The following is a 19,268-nucleotide window of genomic DNA, read 5'->3' on the forward strand; positions in this document are numbered from 1 at the left end:
AAATATTCTGTAACTACGGAATAGACCATCTGCTTCATGTTTACACCGGCAAGCTTATTCCATTGTACGTACAGCCACTAGATGTACGTTTTCAGTTGTTTTTATGTAGACGGAGATCAACTCTAATATGCTGGTGTGGACGGAGATTGTATTCTTTTTAATTCTCTGTTAGTAGTGTGAATCGAGCCCAGCTTTAACCAGGAGAGGTTTGTGTTCCTATGTTTGATCAGACTGATCTCAGTATAAGTGTGAATTTCTCTCAGTTTGAAACATTTTTAACTTAACAATCTGCTTTGTGTTCAGTCTAAACACACTCATAAACATGTTGAAAATTAATAACACAACTAATAAAATTACTTAAATAAAAAAACACCACTAGAAAGAATCTCACCAATGAATGGCACGTAGATCTCAGAATAAATCGGATGTTTGAATTCCTCCTGTATGGGACACAGCGATAGCCGTCGGTCTTGGTCACAGAAGTTTGGAGGGTGATGTTGAAGCTGCCTCCTCTTTCTGAGACTGTGTATCAGCTGGAGGATGTTTCCAGAACGGTCCTGCCACTCTACTGTAGGTTTTGAAGAATTACCTTGGAAAACACACTCCAGTAGCACAGAGTCCTCTGTTCATTGAGTTTTGTGATGTATGGCCTTGGAGCTGCATCTGTGAACACAGTTTAAATAACTTATAAAGAACAATTGTTGGAGATGTATTACTGCAATGTTTTTGTTTACCCTTCTCTGCTTGTATAAGCCTATTTCAGTGGGAACAGAAAAAACTGAAAAGTACAACATAAGCCTTTATTACACACCCCAGCCTTGTTTTATATACAACATAATTTAAACTATCATAACTAAAATATTTGGTAACTTATTACAACTGCTAACAGATGACAGATTATTGAGACAGCGTAATGATCCAAGTCCTTATAGATACCGCTATCAAAACTTTTCTATTATTTGGTAGAAAGACGAGACCCAACGGCAGCCAGAGCTGGAGGTGTTCGACTCGAAGAGAGATTTGGAGTCAATGTATTTTGTTTAATTGATGCGCAAAGTTGAGTTGCTACAGCATTGACATTGTGTCTGCGATGTGTGATAACATTCTATTGAGATGATGATATGACTTGTGATAAAAAAGTGTAAAGTAAAGTGCATAAACTCCCTGGTTGTTTTTAAAGAACAGGAATAGATTTGGATATTTTAAATATAACTGCATGCTGAGGTTGTGTAAAAGTTAGGGCTGACCCCGAAGAGTCGAAAATATTCCGCCTTGATAGGCGGAGCCTGATTCGATCGTCAATTTCACCGTTGAATCTTCGCAGTGGCGTAATGAAAATAGGACCATTTTGGCTATATGGGGGAGCTCAACATCTAATTTTACATAGAACTACCGGTTTTCTCTAATAAGTTAATAAACAGCCTTTTACAATATAAAATCGACATATAATGCTGTAAACAAAAATGTGTAAAGAAATAAGCTTATTAAAGTGCGTAAATAAATCCTAAATTATGGCCCTAATCGTTTAGGTAGGAGCGTCGTGCGCTTCAGCAGGTGTGGCAGACACACACACCTGGGACTCCCGGGACGTTCGGATCATTTATCACCATTGATGATCAACAAAAAGAATATTATATTGTTTTTAACAGTTGGCTACTGGATAAACCCGCCAGAAACCACGACATACATGCAATTATCGGCTGCACGGCACGCACAAGCAAAATCGACACAAGACCAGTGAATGGCAGGCGAGCAGAGAGAAAGTCAACAATAAGCCACAGTTCAGCTGGAAATGTACAGTGTAAGTTACAGTGAGTGATGAACAGAGGGTGCAGCTCTGCAGCTTCTCAAGATTAAAGCAGAGCAACTGTGCCTAATTCTGTCCAACTTTCGCCCATGGTGCAAAACGTCACCATGTCGCATGACAGTTAAACCTTGCCGGAACAAGGCAGCTGCAGTTGTCTGAATCTGGCAACAGCAGCGGTTTTACTCCGGCTGCATAAAGTTGGAACCACCTTTTGCCTGATCTTAGCTCACACACTCTACTGGAGCATCAGGTCAAAAAGTCAACTCGAACGCACCTATTGTCTGTAGTGAGTGGGTGTGACGCGGTTCTGTCCCTCGGAACAGCAACACAAAATAGGGGCGTTTGTGTCGCGGTCCAGGTCTTTCAGAACCGTTACATCACTAGTGGCGATCAATAACTGTTTAATGAAAGCACTTACCAACAACAAGCTGAACGTGGACTAGTTGTCTTGACCAAAGTGGAAAATCACAGGTGTAGATGCCACTGTCAGTCACCTTCGTATTGCTGATGAGGATGGAGGCGTTGCCGTACTTCAGATTGGGAAAATGTGAGACGCGACCTTCAAACTGCTCATCTTGATTTGGAAAGCCGAAAGGAAAGCTTCTACCATACATGAACACCACCTTTTGACCATCTTTCTTCCAGTTAAAGTGTTTTTCCACAGCGTCCTTGGTGCTGTAGGAACAGGGTAAAATAGCATCACTGCCTTCTTTCACGATCACTGGCCCTGAAAGATAAAAAGTATGTTTACAATGAATTCAGTTAAGTTAAGACAGACATATAGAAGTGTGTTGTTGGAACAATATATCTATTCATGGTATTACATGAAACTTTTCCTGTTCTTTGAACTTGTCAAGCACTTTGTCCTCCAGATATTTGCACTTACACTTTACCTTTTAATTGTTTCTCAGGCGTTTATTTTTTGTTTCTTTATTTAGAATCTTTATTTTTTCACAATAGTCCTTTAGCACAAACTTAAGACCTGCCTCAATATTGATAATAAATAACATTTATCTCTCTCTTTCTTTTTCCCAGGTGATGACGAACATCAGCACTGACTCGACACTTAGCACACTAATAAAAAGGAAGATGAAAAAGAACGACGATGAAAACACAGAACTTAAAGTCAAACGTGAATGAATAAATTAGAAAGTAAAAAGACAATAACAACAAACATGCATCTGGTGACCGATGTTGACAAGCAGCTATGTACAGCGTGCTAACCTCGACAACCCAGCTGTATTCTCACGTTAACATAGTTATCTTATTAGCAAGACTCCTTACATGCTTGCTTATACCTTATTTGAAGGTCTGTTATATAGAAAATAGCGAGTTCAACTAGGGGTCGACCAATAATCGGCTGGCTGATTATCGGCACCGATATTTACTGACTGTAGTGTGGAAGTAGCCAATGGAACGAGCGAGCCATCGAGCTGCAGCCCCTCCCCTTCTCTCTCAGCAGAGCACACACAGAGCGACTTCAAACCTTTTGGCATTATTAACAATAACGTTTACGCAGAGAAGATGAATTTGAGATTCTTTTTTTGTGACCAGCTACCGATAAACATATTTCTACATCAATGTGCATGCAAACCAGGTTTCACTATATGATTGTTTATTAGTTTAATTTAAATACATGCAAATATACTTTCTGTTGCCTTTTGTTTATTTACAATGTGTGCTTCCATGAGAGCTGACATTTTTGTGTGATGTCATTCATCTGCTACTGGTGAAGTCAGAGTACATATTTTTTCTCCAAGTTCACAAGTAGGAAATCTGACTTCAAGTAGCGTTCCACGATAGTTTTTCTAGTTGGATGTTTCAGAGTTACGAGTTGCCTTGAACGCAGCATAAGTGCAGCAAAACCAGCAGTTGAGTAAAAGACTGATACTGCATTAGCATATTTTAAGCTGCTCTGTCTCATCCAGCGCATGTGCTTGGTTTTACACAAGCACATGTGCTAGCTCGGCTAATAGCTAGTTTGTTATACGCTGAGATGCTTCGTACCGTAAAGTTTTGCAAATCCTTGTAAAATCAGCTGCTTGTTGACAGAAACCAGCTCCTCTCTACCAGCAGCAGCAGAGGGAGGAGGAGGACTGAGGAAAAACAGATACTGATGTCTACGCTCTGTCAGAAATATAAGTTTATTTTTCATGTACCATTTGTTTTCAGATTTTCAGAGATTTTCTGATCTTATATTGTTATTTTGCTGCTCTAAACTTTACTTTTGTTGCTGCTCTGCAAACAGCTAGTTATATAAAACATTAAATTCAATTACTCTACAGAAATTGGGCTATTCTTTTTTTTAAATGACATATTTTTTAAAAACCAATAGAGTATAGACAAAGAACAGAAGCAATAAATAGTATCAATAAATGTATCAATACAATCCTAACAATGTAAAATGATACAATATAAATGGCAGAGAAAGGGAGCGGGAACAAGCAAGCAAGCGGCTGCTCCAGTACCTCTGGGTTTAAGCCTTTTGAGCTCTGGCACCTTTAATGTGCGTTCTGTTTTTCTGGACTGCCCTTCTACACAAATAAATCCAAGATTTCAGCCAGCCTAATAGGGTAAGCCTAATGGATTTCCTTATTTACTATTTGATTTGGTAGCTACTAATGGTTCTGTTCGCCCTTTAAAACAAAGTGCAGGTACACCATGCGTTTTAAAAAGCCTAATTAATTACTTCATCATAATTATGAATCAATTATTTTCGGCGGGCAGCACATTTAATGCACTCTGGTACCAAATAATTTACTAATTAAGGACTGCCCTTAAGGTTAAACATGCAACTGCAACTCCCCCTACAACAGATTACTGACCCCACCGTCTTGACTGATCCCTACTGCCCCCCCCCTCCCATTTTTCTGGGGGCCAGAATCAGGGAATAAGACATCTGCTTTCAGTTAAGGTTGACATCTAGGTTGGCAGGTTTGTTGCTTACCTAGAGGGCCTCCTACAACCACTTCACAGCTCAGGCAGAGCCTAAACTGTATTATGAAAATATGTTACAGCTTTCAGATATTTCCTTCCAAGAATGAGACATTCCAGTCATGTCACTGACAACTAAATAAATCTAACCACTTTCAGTCCTTGTGCATTGCTTCACCGCCCCGCCAGTCTGATAAAGTTGTACCGTTAGCTGATCTTTCTTCTACTTGCATAACTCTGAACTTCAGGGTTGACAAGACAATTCAGCAAGAGGGACTTTTGTATGGCTTGGAGGACGAATGCTTTGTCGAGTACTTTAAATATAGTTAAACATAAGTGATCTTTTTCTTTGCTCTGTTTCCCATCTCTATAATATCTGATATCTGTGCGCTTTGTGATTATAAATTGAAGCGCACGTCTCAAAAGAAGAATAAAGGTTTTGCTGCCTCTGATTCAGAATGACATTAAGGCAGTTTCATTTTCCAAATCATATGCAGCTCCCTCTCACTGCTGATGATCTAATTCCTGTAAGCTATTACCCATGAACAAGACATAAGGTTTGAATTAGGCTCTCCTGTTTGTAATTCATTTCCAGGCACAACAGAGTACAGTTACTGAGTACTAGATGATTGAAGAGCTATGGTTCAGTCTCAACTACATTTTTGAAGTCTTGGTCTTGCTTTGTGTTTATTTTCATTTGAGCTTAGCTCGGTCACTAATGATGGATGAAACCGCTCATCAACCTGAAAGGTTTGACAGATGTGTTTTTTCTCTCCACATGATCTCCTTAATTTGCAGGCAGTTTATGGGGTAAAACTGGAGTTGTATGTAATCACACATTCAGTTTAAGCAGTGTTTTTACATTAAAACGAACTTTTTTCATTGCCTTATTTGATCTAAGATCTCAATTTTAAGTCAAAATTAGTTGTGACTTGAAATACTGGGTACTGAATTAAAATGGACAGGCTGAGACTGAATCCAGAGGGTGTACACTGCATCCCTGACTGATGGGGAAAATGTTTTACAAAGAAGAAAAAACATGTTAAATCAAGTGAAGTTAAGTTTTGAGACAAATAAACACCCTTAGTCGGACTGGATTATGCTCTGGCAACTCCGTTTACCTCTATGTCACATCTTTGTCTGAGGGAGAGTGTAGCCACGTTAATACGAAGATCAACGTGGAAAGAATCTCTGCAGATATGTCGCATTCGCTGATTCATACTGATCAAAAGTTTGCAGCATTATCCTGCAACCCTATGTGCTTTCACATAGCGGTCCGGCTTCATCGGAACCAGCAGCACACACAAACCACGCAAAGTTCTTTGTCTCTGTCTCATCTGGCACCAACTTTCCCAGCACAGAGGCGAATTAAGTCGGACGCCTTTTCCAGCTCCGTACCGCAGATAGGTTCAATACCCCCATGAAAAAAGGCAGCGTGAAAGCGGCTAATGTCTGGAGCTAATTACAAAAGTTGTACTTGGAGTGTTTTTAGCATTTTAATTTTAGCATTTTTAGCACTAGCTAACGTTAGCGCCACACCAAAAATCAACGCACATGAAAAGGAGGGTGAAGGGAAACTTAAAAAAACAAAGTTTGGGGTCCAGTCAGTGTCTGATCTACTGTCAAAACTTCTAATGGTCCGGCTGTCCTCCCCAGAGATCGAGGAGTATAATCATAGGCTGTATTAAAAAATGTTCATCCTACAAAAGCTGTGGCAGAGGGGTTCGGGCAGAACCAGGAGGCATTGTCTCCTATTATTTGTTAACATCCTAACTTTGATTGGATGGAAAACTTATTGCTTCAAATGCAACAAATAAACCTAATTAAAAATGTGCTGTTACCGTTAACGACTCCATGCAAGTAAGCATAGAAAAGGAGTGTTGAATAAAGATGGTTAAGCTGATTTCAGCTCTTGGTGTTTGTATGTGGGTGTTTTAATGGGAATGTGGATCTTATAGATCAATTTGAGAAGTACCTGTGACGTCGTTCCACATTTTATTTCATGTAATGTGGGGAACTGGTCTTGGTCTCGACTTGGTCTCAGCCCCTAAAAGTCTTGGTCTTGTCTCGGTCTCGATAAACTCTGGTCTTGGTCTTGACTTGGTCTCGGTTTGGGCGGTCTTGACCACAACACTACTGATGAGGAGGCCTAAGTTAAATGATGAAGCATGATTAAGAGTGAGCAGTGATGAGATTGTAAGTTTAGAAAACAATTTACTGTTATGTCTTAAGTACATTTAATAACAAAAATATAATTTTGCTTTCAATTTCACTCCGCCCTCTTCTTTAAGTTTGTATTTGACATAATACCATAATAATCTCAATTTAAAGTACTGAAACAAATATTATTATATATTTATTATTTTGGCCGGTAAAAATATGCTTGTTGGGTGGATTTTTTCCATCTACCTCCCACCTTGGCAGGCTTGCTAAAAAGTTTCTACCCCTGCGTAACGGATATCTAACTGTTTAATGAAAGTACTTACCAAAAACAAGCTGAATGTGGACCGGTTGTGGCATAAAACGTGGACTATAACAGGTGTAGTTTCCACTGTCGGCCACCGTCGTATTTCTGATGATGATGGAGATATTGCCGTACTTCCGTTCATCTTCAAAATAGGAGACACGACCTTTGAACTGCTCATATTGACCCGGATGGCCGTTATTAGAATGAAGGCCTGCATCATATCTGAACACGCTATTCTGACCATCTTTCCTCCACTCAAAGAGTTTGTTCTCAATGTCGTCCTTGGTGCTGAAGGAACAGGGTAAAATAACATCCCTGTCTTCTTTCATGATGATAATCACTGACCCTGGAAGATATAAATATGTATTAATCAGTATGTTTACAAATAATTCAATTAAGTTAAGACATACAGAAGTCTGTTGTCAGAACAACATCAACTCATGTTATAAACTTTTTCTGTTCGCTGTGGGCGGCGTTACTTTGCAGCATGCCAGATTTGAGCTTATTAGCTTTAAGAGCAACTGCTAGAAACATCTGCAAATACACAGTACAGTGTGTACGTTAACATAGCTATCCTTATTAGCAGTGATCCAGGCTTGCTTATAACTTATTTGAAGGTGTGTCTCAGAGATTGACAGCGTTGTGTTAAGATACACTCACCAGCCACTTTTTACAAATGTGTCAACGTCACTATAAAGTGCCTTTGATGTCCTCCTCAGAATCACTCAGTCATCATGAACACTTAGTAAACTAATTGAATTCTGAGATATTATAAATAACCAAATATTTACACTCATCAGTACAATGATTAGTCTCCAGAAATGTGTTTCCCTCATTTTATACCATTTTATTTGATTGTATGCATGTGATTTTTGCATGTCCCGTGTGCTGCTCTGCTAACTTCACTAAGTGTAATAAGTGGTTTAATTACACAAAATTAAAATAGTTTCTATTTGTAATTATAGTCCTTAGCATGTTCGTTCAGAAACAAGTCATTTTCATAGTTTATGTTTAATCTTCATTATAAAACTAAACATAACAAACAAAATGTTTTCACATATTATAAAATCTTTCTATGATTTTTTAGGAAAAGATGAGGACCAAATAGTTTTGTTTAAAAGTTTGAGTCTCAAAGGCACCTTATAGTGATATTGACCAAAATAGCTAATCAGCCAATCACATGGCAGCATCTCAATGCATAAATTTAGACATGTGGGCGTGGCCAAGACAAGTTTAAACCGAGCATCAGAATGGGGAAGAAACGGGATTTTAGTGACTTTGAACGTGGCATGGTTGTTGGTGCCCTGCGGGCTGGTTTGAGTCTTTCAGCAAGCTGCTAAAATACAACCTGACTGAGTAAATAATGAGAAAGACTTTCACAAAGATCCCGAACACGTTTATATTAACATGGAGGTCAATCCACAGCTTTGGATCTAAATTTAAAATGTGAGAAATTAAGCCAGAGAGAGAGGGGGGGGGAACAATGGAATATTTTTTTCTGGTTCTTATTTATTGACAATTTGCTAAAAAGTATCAAGAAAACAGGATATCAGTTAAAACAGAAATAGGAGGCGTCCTTAACTTTCAGAAGGAGCTTAACCTATGTGTTTGACTGGGTTTTGTTAATTTGTTGAGATGATCATAGAAAATATTTTCTAGTATTCATTAAAAGTGAAATAAAATACTGTTACAACCCAAAAAATACAACATAGGGTCTAAAATTGTGTGCTTCATTTTAATCTTAATTTAAAATGTGAGAAATGAAGCGCGAGAGAGAGAATCAACCTTTTCTGCCTCTTATTTATTTATTTATTATTATTATTTAATTCTCAATTCTAACCCGGAGGTAGCAATGAAGAGTCTATATTTGATCATAAAAAGCCTATATCAGTGATGTTTCCCAACAATTAATCAGGTTCGGCACAAGAAGCTCTTCTCGATAAAGTTTCTCTCTGCAGGACGCTCCTAAAAATAACGTAAACATAATTATAATGCGAAAGACAGGTTATAGCCGAGGCTGCATACAGATGGGCAACAGAGGTAATTCATATGGATGTGTGGAAATAATCAGGATATTGATTACCAGTCTAAGTAACAGTTAAGTCGTTTTCTTACCGTGTTCATCAGCAAACGTTGTTCCAGACCGAGTCAGGAGACAGAGACACGCGAGAGGAAGAAGCTTCATGGTTGTTGAAGTCATCACTGTGACTTAACTGTAACGCCACTAACGGGACAATTATTGATTAGATGCTCACAGCGTGTTTAAGCGCGTTCCCGTTAAGTCCGTGAGAGCTCTCTCGCGTACAGGTTCAGCCCTTCTTGCTCCCCTTTCCTAAGTCCACATTTTTGCAGACTTTGCCTGGAGGAATAGCCCACTGTTTATAGCGCTGTGACGTGAAACAAGAGGAGGGTGGAGATGCTGCTGCTGGGTGCTTGAACACATTTTGCTCTTTGACGCCCAAAGTGCCCTTTTGTCAAGGCAAACTTTTCTTTATTTATTTACTTTTAGTTTTTGGAAATACCCTTTTGTGAAGGTCTGTCCAATCCAACTGTTTAATTAATAATTAAAATAATATAATAATAAAATAACCCTCATTTTGACCTTTCACCCGATGACCTCATCTGTGACGAGCTGGATGGATGGATGGATGGATGGAAAAATTTCAGTGATAATAATTTTCATGACATCAAAGTAAAGAGTGAAGAAAAATGGCCCTAGTTTTCAAGAAAAGTTATGAGATGTTAATGTGAAAGATTAATGCTACTCTCACATTTTAGTTTATTTATTTTTCATCCTTTCCCCATTAGTGTTTCCTTCTCATATTATTTCACACACCTTTCTGAATCTGGTATATTGGTACATCCGGTATATCTTATTTTCTGTACCTGCAGCTCCTGGTGTGCAGCGTCTCCCTCTTGTTTTCTTGTACCAGTCGGCCTCGGCAGCTGCTGCAGCACTGCAGCAGGTCAGTCAGTGAGCCTGTTCAAACACTCAGCAATCTTTACATCTTGTCATGCTCACATAATTGTTTAATCAGCTAATATATCTCCTATGTTTGTTTTAATATCTCTAGTCTCAGATCACCTCCAGCAGTATCCCCAGCAACCCCTTATTATATTATACATTATATATGTCATCTGAATTCTATATTAAAAATGTTTAGTAAGTCACAGCCTATTTCCTAACCCTGATTTCCCTGAAATCCTGTCGTGAGCTCAGTAGTCATTTTAAACTCTTGTCTCATGTAGGCCTACTATATTTCTTAATGTCTCATTCATTCACATTGAGGGTTACTCAGACCTGACTTTGTTCAGTTGTGGTGTTGATGATTTTGCTTGAACAAAACATATCTAATCTTTCCACACCCCAGGTGACTGAGATAAAACACTATATTGCTTGATATGTCTAACATCACTGTGAAGAGATGCACTGTACTAAATCCTGCTACTCTCCTCCCAACTCCCTCCAGACGAAAGACAGACTTATGATTGTGTTGCAGTGATAACAGAAGTGCGCTCCCCAAGGGCAGACATACCTTAAGTTAAGACTCAACAAATCCAGACATGGATTTGTTTGTGGAGGGCTCAGCATCACGTGATCCAGCAACTGGTAAAAATGTAGCTTCTCATCAAACGACTGTGGCAAAACCACTTCCTTCATACTATTCTGCACAAGCAGCAGAATTAGTTGCACTGACAGAAGCATGTAAATATGCTAAAGATAAATCTGTAAACATTTTTACGTCATTATTCAGGTGGTGTTACTCATGATTTTGGAAGATTATGGGCATCCACAAGCAAACCTATCGCTCATCAAAAACTGGTGGCTGAACTTCTTGAGGCTGTGCTGTTGCCTTAATTGATTGCTGCGTGTAAATGTGATGCTCACACTAACAAACTTGATCCTATCTCACAGGGGAATGCCAGCGCTGACATGCAGCAAAGACTGCAGCAAAACAGACATTAATCTCTCAGTGACTCGCCATTGACTCTTACATCTGATTTGAACCTTAAACTCTGTAAGATCAGCATGGTCAACTTTGGGGGCTCCACAGTACGATTTTGAAACATGTCTCAGATAACACATCAAGGGGTTCACAAGCCCACCATGAGAATGAATCCAACAGCCCAGACTAGCATAGTGGGTTTCACAAGACAGTGTTTCACAACAAGAGATAATTTCAGAGCTACAGAGGAGTGCAGATGGCTGCAGCCGTCCATCACACAGCTGAACATTTAACTGATACTTCTATACTTTTACTCAAGATAACTTTTTACATTGTGGTGTTGCTACTTCGACTTCAGTAAAGAGTCTGAGTACATCTTCCAGCACTGACAGCTGCCCAGCGATGTCGAGATTAAAATTTCAATTTCCAGATATTTCTTTTCAGGCTCAAAGAGTCTCAGAATACTGTAAATCTGATGTTTGATTTCCTCCTGTGTGGCTACACAGCGGCCGGTCTTGTTCACAGTAGTTTGGAGGGTGATGTAGAAGCTGCTCCTCTTTCTGAAACCTGTGTCTCCTCAGCAAGAAGTTTGTTTCCAGCACTGTCCTGACATTCTAGGTTTTGGAGAAACACCTCGAACTTCGCACTGCAGCAGCATCCTGCCCTTTGTTCGACCGAGTACTGTGACATGTGGGGTTGGAGCTGCACCTGTGAACGCAATTTAAACAACAACTTATAAAGAACAATTACAGGGTTGGACATGTAATACTGTAATGTATTTGTTCACCCTTCACTGCTAAAACATGAGCATATTTAAGTGTTTAAGTGGGAACAGAGACACAGAAAAGCAAAACATAAGCATTAAATATTTGATCAGGCTGCCTGAATAAAAAACTCATCATAAAATGTGTAGTCATTCTTCTTTTAGAGCTGATGAAAGATTGTATTTTCTTTCTCAAAAAAAAGGACAGCATTAAGTTATATTTCTTTAAAACGGCAGGTTAGTTCAAGTTTTATCATTTTAATTTATTAATCTAAAATCCATTAAGATTCTTCTAAGCAACATAAATGTAACTTTGATAAAATATTTTAAAAGGACCAAATTAAATGTGAGAGCTTTATTTCCTATCCTTCATTTGTCTGTGAAGGGGCACTTGCTTTTACACATGAGGATCAGTTCATTGGTCATGAGGAAAACTACCTGTTAAAACAGCTGTATAATGTCTGTAAATACAATGCAGCGTGTTAAATTAAGTTTTATAAAATAGATAACTAATACCAGGCCTTGAACTCATCCCAGTTTTCGCACACAAAGTACTTAAGCACAACTTTTTAATTCACTTCACCTTGACTCAGCTTTCTCATCCCTCCCACACAAACCCCATCTTCTTTTTTTCCGCTGCTTCCCTTCTCTCTCTTTGTCTGCATACGGGAACCTGAGATCCTGCACATCTCCCAACGAAGTGACGGCTCCCCCACTCAGAGTCCCACCGGCCTCCTCTTCACTCCCCTCCCTTTCATCCCTCGATGCTCTTCACCATCCCTACATCCCTCAGTCTTCCCTCCGGACCCTTAATCTGTTCCTTTTGTATAATCCTATCTCAGCTCCATTACAAGCAATAAACCATCTCAAATCTACATATTCGTAGGCCTTATGACACTTTGCACATAGAAGAATGAACTCAATCTGTTCCACACAGGGAGGAATACAGATTGAAAGTGTTTGAATGATATCAAGCTTCGGGAGCCAAACTCGCAGTAGAGGTAGAGAGTGACGTCATCAGCATCAGGACTTACCTGTCCTTTAGGCCACGCTCTAAAAGGCAAAACAAAAAACATGTTAGAGTGCTTATCAAATATGATCAACTGGGCAGATTCCTTCATCCCAATCGGCTTTGTTTTCAACACACATAAAAAAAACAAATAAAACACGAACTATTTATAAACTACATATAAAATGATAAATTACCACGAAGAAGAATCTCCCCATTGATGTGCACATGAATCTCAGTATAAATCTGACTGATTAAATGTCACTTTTCAACACTTTGTGTTGAAAAGTGACATTTAAGGGCCCAGATTAGGGGTTTCACAAAACATTTAGCCCATGAGATGTGACTATGCACAATAGGGTCACGAGAACAAAGCTAGAAGATATTTTATAATAATAATAATAATAAATAATCTTTATTTGTAGAGCACTTTTCAAAAACAAGTTACAAAGTGCTTTAACAAGTGTAAAGACAATAATACAAAACAATACAAGATAAAACATGAAAACATTGAAAAGACTAAAATACACGTTTAAGATAAATATAAAATTAGTAAAATACAATAAAATAAAAGGGATAAAATAAAGTCAAATAAGATCGGGAAAGGCTCTCCTATAAAAGTATGTTTTAAGAAGGGACTTAAAAGAGTTCACTGACTCAGCTGACCTGATTTCCTCGGGCAGGCTGTTCCAGAGCCTCGGGGCCCTGACAGCAAACGCTCTGTCCCCTTTAGTTTTCAGTCGAGACTCTGGAACAGACAACAGACCTCTGCCCGAGGATCTCAAGGTACGTGCTGGTGAGTATGGGACTAAAAGGTCAGAAATATAACAAGGCGAGAGGCCATGAAGAGCTTTAAAAGTGATCAATAGAATTTTAAAGTCAATTCTAAAACATACTGGGAGCCAGTGTAATGAAGCTAAAATAGGAGTAATGTGGTCATATTTCTTTGTTCTGGTTAAAAGCCTGGCAGCTGAGTTCTGGACAGTCTGGAGTCGATCAATAGATTTTTGGGTTAAACAGGTGAAAAGGCTGTTGCAATAATCCAGGCGTGATGAGATGAAGGCGTGTAAAATGGTCTCGGTGTCCTTAAAAGTTAACATAGATCGAATTTTTGCTATATTTCTAAGTTGATAAAAACATGATTGAACAAGCTTTGTGGTGTGCTGCTCGAAATTTAAATTACTGTCAAACCAAACACCAAGGTTCTTTGCCACAGGCTTAATGTGATTTACTAGGGAACCAGCAGATGGCAGTATTTGATTTGCCATCTGCTGAGACCCGATGACCAGGATTTCTGTTCTGTTCAGAGTTCAGCTGGAGGAAATTATTTGACATCCATTTTTTAACTTCACAAAGGCAGTTGTTAAGTGAACTCAGCATTTCAGGGTCTGTGGATCTGACGGGCAAGTATATTTGTGTGTCATAAATATGAAAAGAAATGCCATGTTTATGGATAATATGTCCAAGGGGAAGCAGATACAAGGAAAACAAAATGGGTCCTAAGACCGACCCCTGAGGCACACCATATTTAACTGGACAGAATGAGGAGACATAGTTGTTTACAGACACGCAAAACTTCCTATTTGACAGATAGGATGAAAACCATTCTAGGGCAGTACCAGAGATCCCCACCCAGTGCCTCAGTCTGTCTAACATGATGTTGTGATCAATGGTGTCAAAAGCAGCGCTAAGGTCCAGGAGTACAAGGACTGAGCACATGCCTTCATCAGCAGACATTAAAAGGTCATTGGTGACTTTAAGCAGGGCAGTCTCAGTGCTGTGGTACTTCCTAAAACCAGACTGAAACTTTTCAAATAATTTGTTATTTTCCAGTACAGTGAGCAGCTGTTTGGACACAATTCTTTCTAGAATCTTTGCAATAAAAGGCAGTTTGAAATTGGTCTAAAATTATGTGGGAGGGAGAGATCTAAACCAGGTTTCTTTAAAAGTGGGTTCACGCAAGCCGTTTTAAAATAATCAGGGACACAACCAGTAGATAGGGAGCTGTTGAAAACAGAGATCAAATGGGGCCAACAGAATCTATTACTTTCAGTAAAAACTTTGTAGGTATTACATCAAGTGGGCTGGAGGACACTCTCATTTGTGATGTTTTTAAAAGCTCAGACAAGTCGATGGGATAAAACTAGTTAAAACTCTCTCGTTGCTGGTGAGGAACCTCTGAGTAAGAGGCGGGGGTAATAGAGGCTCTGATTGACACCACCTTATTGGTAAAATAAGATAGTATTTAAACTAAATACTAATGCTATGCTAATAGCAATACTAATGCTCAGTGATGCACGTGTGGAGTGAAGGCTGGCCCATGTTGTCAGATCCAACAGACGAGCTACTGTAGGTCAAACTGTTGAAAAAGTTGATGCTGGTTCTGATAGAAAGGTGTCAGAACACACAGGTCATACACAGTGAAGTCCATGCCTCAACGGGTCAGCGCTGTTTTGGCGGCAAAAGGGAGACCTACATTATGACCAGCAGGTGGTCATAATGTTATGGCTGATCGGTATGTATAAAAGCCAAAGTCAAGGTTACTTCCTTCAAATTTAATTGATAAAAGTCATATTTTAGCACAAGAACACATCCATGATAACATTGGCTTTCAAGTTTTTTGCGTTAGGAGAATACTGTTGCTAGACAAATAGACGCTGCTGTGTTTCATTTTTTTTCTGTACTTTAGTGTTTGGGCGATGGAAAAAGTACCAATAGCAAAAGTAACCAGCTAAGACATTAAGACAGTATAAAACAAAGGTAAATTACATGAGCTAGTACATTTTATTTTGCATATAACTTGGTATGTCCTTCTCTTCATGATAACATTAAGCACTAGCTTTTGTTTAGAAGTGAGGTCTGTAACTGATCAAGCTGAGGAAATCCTTAAGATGCTACAGCCTAATTACTGAAGATTGACATACACATTAAGCTACTGAAACCATGTCTACCTCATTATTATATATAGGCTACTGTGCTAAAAGTGTGTTTTTCTCAACTGGAAAGTTAGACAATATTATCATGTTTGTATTATTGTATTATTGTATCATATTATATTATTAGAGAGCACTTAGAGATTTGTTTTAAAAGTAAAGTGCATTAATAATACAAATGTATTATTATTATCATCATCATTTCAATATGGAGGAACAAAGGGTTTTCCTCCTCTAGCACACTGGGCGGCCAGTGTGCTATAAGGTTATTATACAGTTTGTAGCTATTAGAGTAAAAAGTATGGGCACTGGTATATGTAAAAACTGTTTTATTCCAAAAGTAAAGTAAGCAAAGGAAATATATAATAAAGCCATGGAGGGAGTGGATGTACCTTGTTAAAAAGTAATCGCCTGTACAGGACGCTCTAATAAGTAAAGCGAACATGTCCGCAAAGAGGCAGGGATTGTTTCATTGGTCAACACTTCAGAGCAGAGCACAGATCTGAGAGCAAACGTTGGACCAGCCCACAAAAGCAGCCTGAGCGTGAGGAGGAGGGATGAGGCATGAGGAAGTCTGAGTTCAAGCACACAGGTTAAGCAGAGGAGGGGCTGCTGGGTTTTGAGTAAGAACATTACAGAATCTGAACATGAAATCAATAATTCATTGCTCTCAAATTGAAAGACCACCTTTTGATAAAGACAGGAAAATAATCCCATACATTTCAGTGTTTGTGACCTGCAGGCTTCAGGTTTCCACGTAACACCTGTGCACGTTTCAGAAATCCTGGTTCAACTCTTCTGATGATGGATGGAGACGGAGTTTCGAGGCTTAAAGAGCAATGAAACAACTTTAATATCATGAGGTTTTTGCTTTACATTCATGGAATGTGCGTCTCATGCCTGGGGATGTCGCACGCCCAGGCAGCTCTCGAGGGGGCTGCCTGCGACCATTGCGAGGCCCTGCCCCCGAGGGTGCTGAGGTCTCGAGCAGCCCCCGCTGGTCAGGCTCCAGGGCCGCGACGGCTCAGGAAAGGCGGACGCAGCCTTCGTCCAGTACCTACCGCCGCAGCCAGAAGCAGAGCGTCCTTCACGGGATCCCCCTCAACCAACCTGGGACGCAAGACGGCGCTCTCGCCCACAGCCCCCGAGAAGACGGATCTGAGGCCCGTCATTCAGTCTCGGAGGGCCCAGGGGAAGAGGTCCTGAGACTTCGAGCAGGGGGATTGAACCTGAGGTTCGCCTTTGGGGGCACGGCTTACCAGTATCGGGTTCTTTCGTTCGGCCTAGCACTCTCTCCCGCACATTCACCAAATGCATGGATGCAGCTCTGGCCCCGTTGTGGCTCCAGGGCATCCGCATACTGAACTACATCGACGACTGGCTCGTCCTGGCCCAGTCTCGAGAGTTAGCAGTTTGGCATCAAGATGTCGTCCTCGCCCACCTTCAGCGTTTGGGCTGCGGCTCAACACGAAGAAGAGTGTGCTGATGCCCGCCCGACGGACTACGTTCCTAGGGGTGGTATGGGACTCAACGACGATGCGGGCCCACCTGTCTCCCGCACGCATCGAGTCCATTTTGTCCACAGTGACCAGAGTGCAGTTAGGCCGCGCCATCACTGTAAAACACTTTCAGAGGTGTTGGGTCTCCTGGCAGCAGCGTCCAGTATAATACCTTCCGGGCTACTGCACATGAGAGCCCTGCAGTGGTGGCTAAAATCCAAGGGATTCTCCCCGAGGGGAAATCCGCTCCGTCTGATACGGGTTACGAGCGGGTGCCTTCGTTCCCTGTCTGTATGGAGGAAATCTTGGTTCCTGTCCCAAGGTCCAGTGTTGGGAACGATCTGTCGCCGAACAATTATTTCAACAGACGCCTCACTCACGGAATGGGGCGCGGTCATGGACGGCCGCTTCTCCTGGGAGGAGCATCAATTCTTTGGCACATAAATTGCCTGGAAATGTTGGCGGTTTTCAGAGCTCTGAGGAGTTTTCTGCCTGCCCTCCGTGGTCGCCACATCCTTGTCATAACCGACAATACGACATTGGTGGCCTATTTGAATCACCAGGGGGGTCTGCGCTCACACCCGTTATGCAAACTGGCACATCAGATCCTCCTGTGGTCCCAGCAGAGACTGCTGTCCCTCAGAGCGATGTACGTCCCTGGGACCCAGAATCAAGGAGCAGACCTGCTGTCGAGACAGGGGCTGAGGCCCGGGGAATGGAGACTCCACCCCGGGTGGTGGAGTTATTATGCGAAGAGTTCGGCCCCATAGACGTGGACTTGTTTGCACTGTCCATCCACTCTACTTTAGGTTTTGGAGAAACACCAGAAATGTCACAGTGCAGGAATGCCGAATTCCTTGATGCATTTATTGTGATGTCTGGCTTTGGAGCTGCACCTTGTTTAAACAGCGACTTAAGAACAATTACAGGGTTGGTAATACTGAAATGTTGTTGTTCACTACTCTCTACTTGTATATGAGCATATTTAAATGGGAACAGAAAAAAAAGCACAACATAAGCCTTACTTACACCCATCAGCTTTGTTTGATATAGATCATATTTCACCATTAGAAAAGCACTTATAAATAATATAGTCCATTAAATTCCTGCTCAGTATGAAATTAAATCATGTGCAATTTGTTGTTTTTCTACTATTAATTTAACGTAATGTGAAAATTATGTTGTAGTAAAACATAGGGTCTAAAAGAATGTGCACTTCTTCTGCAGTTAGATTGATTGTTACAGAGTGGTTTATTGTATGGTGATAATACATTGTACATATTTCACCAGCATCTATTGGTGCCAGCCTCCGCCGACCTACCACCTGTCCACGTCCACAATAAATCACAACAATTTAAGTGGACTCTTCTAGTGTTTCATTGTGCCTTTCCGCATTTACATAATTGTTAATTGTTAATCATAGTACCTGGTAATCAGCATACTCCTCAGGCAGTTCTGATTAGCAAATATTTCACAGTGTGTTAAAGAGAAAGAAAACAGGAGCAGAGAGAAACCGAAGCTCAGTGTAAGCCTTAATAACACCAACAACATTTCTGATAGTTGTTACAGTAGGACATATTTTGTTGCTTTTGATATATGATCAGTGTGAGTGAAAAGGCTTCACATGTGACAGATGTGCTGAAGAACCACATAGAAGAATGATCTCAATATGTTCCACACAGCGATTCAAAGTGTTTTTGACTCACAGCACGTCAGAGGTAGAGAGTGACATTATCAAAATCATATCCTGCGGAAGCTAAGTTCTTTTAATGTTTCCCAGAGTATCTTATGGTTTAATGGATTGTCTGTGAAGGACAAGAATAGCCTCAGCAGTTAATATCTACTCCAAAATTATTGGAGTTCAGCTGACAGACCTGAGCTCCCTATAGAAAAAACGGGTGGTCCAGAA

General features: G+C 40.3%; 2 protein-coding genes across 2 annotated transcripts in view; both read right to left on the minus strand.

The window, feature by feature from the left end:
- The window catches only part of LOC119886082 (butyrophilin-like protein 1), a 164,589-nt gene that overhangs the window by 49,090 nt on the left and 96,231 nt on the right, over positions 1–19,268 (minus strand). The gene's annotated exons all lie outside the window — the stretch shown is intronic.
- Positions 2,209–9,575, minus strand: LOC119885795 (CD276 antigen homolog). Its single transcript, XM_038696022.1, has 3 exons — positions 9,324–9,575; positions 7,228–7,554; positions 2,209–2,534 (listed from the first exon to the last, which is right to left on the minus strand). The coding sequence occupies exons 1-3, from the start codon at positions 9,406–9,408 to the stop codon at positions 2,209–2,211; spliced, it is 738 nt and encodes a 245-aa protein (XP_038551950.1). The 5' UTR covers positions 9,409–9,575.

Source organism: Micropterus salmoides, unplaced genomic scaffold (genome assembly GCF_014851395.1).
Source record: "Micropterus salmoides isolate LMB-PRFRI ecotype aquatic unplaced genomic scaffold, ASM1485139v1 Ms_hic_scaffold_4, whole genome shotgun sequence".
NCBI lineage: Eukaryota > Metazoa > Chordata > Actinopteri > Centrarchiformes > Centrarchidae > Micropterus > Micropterus salmoides.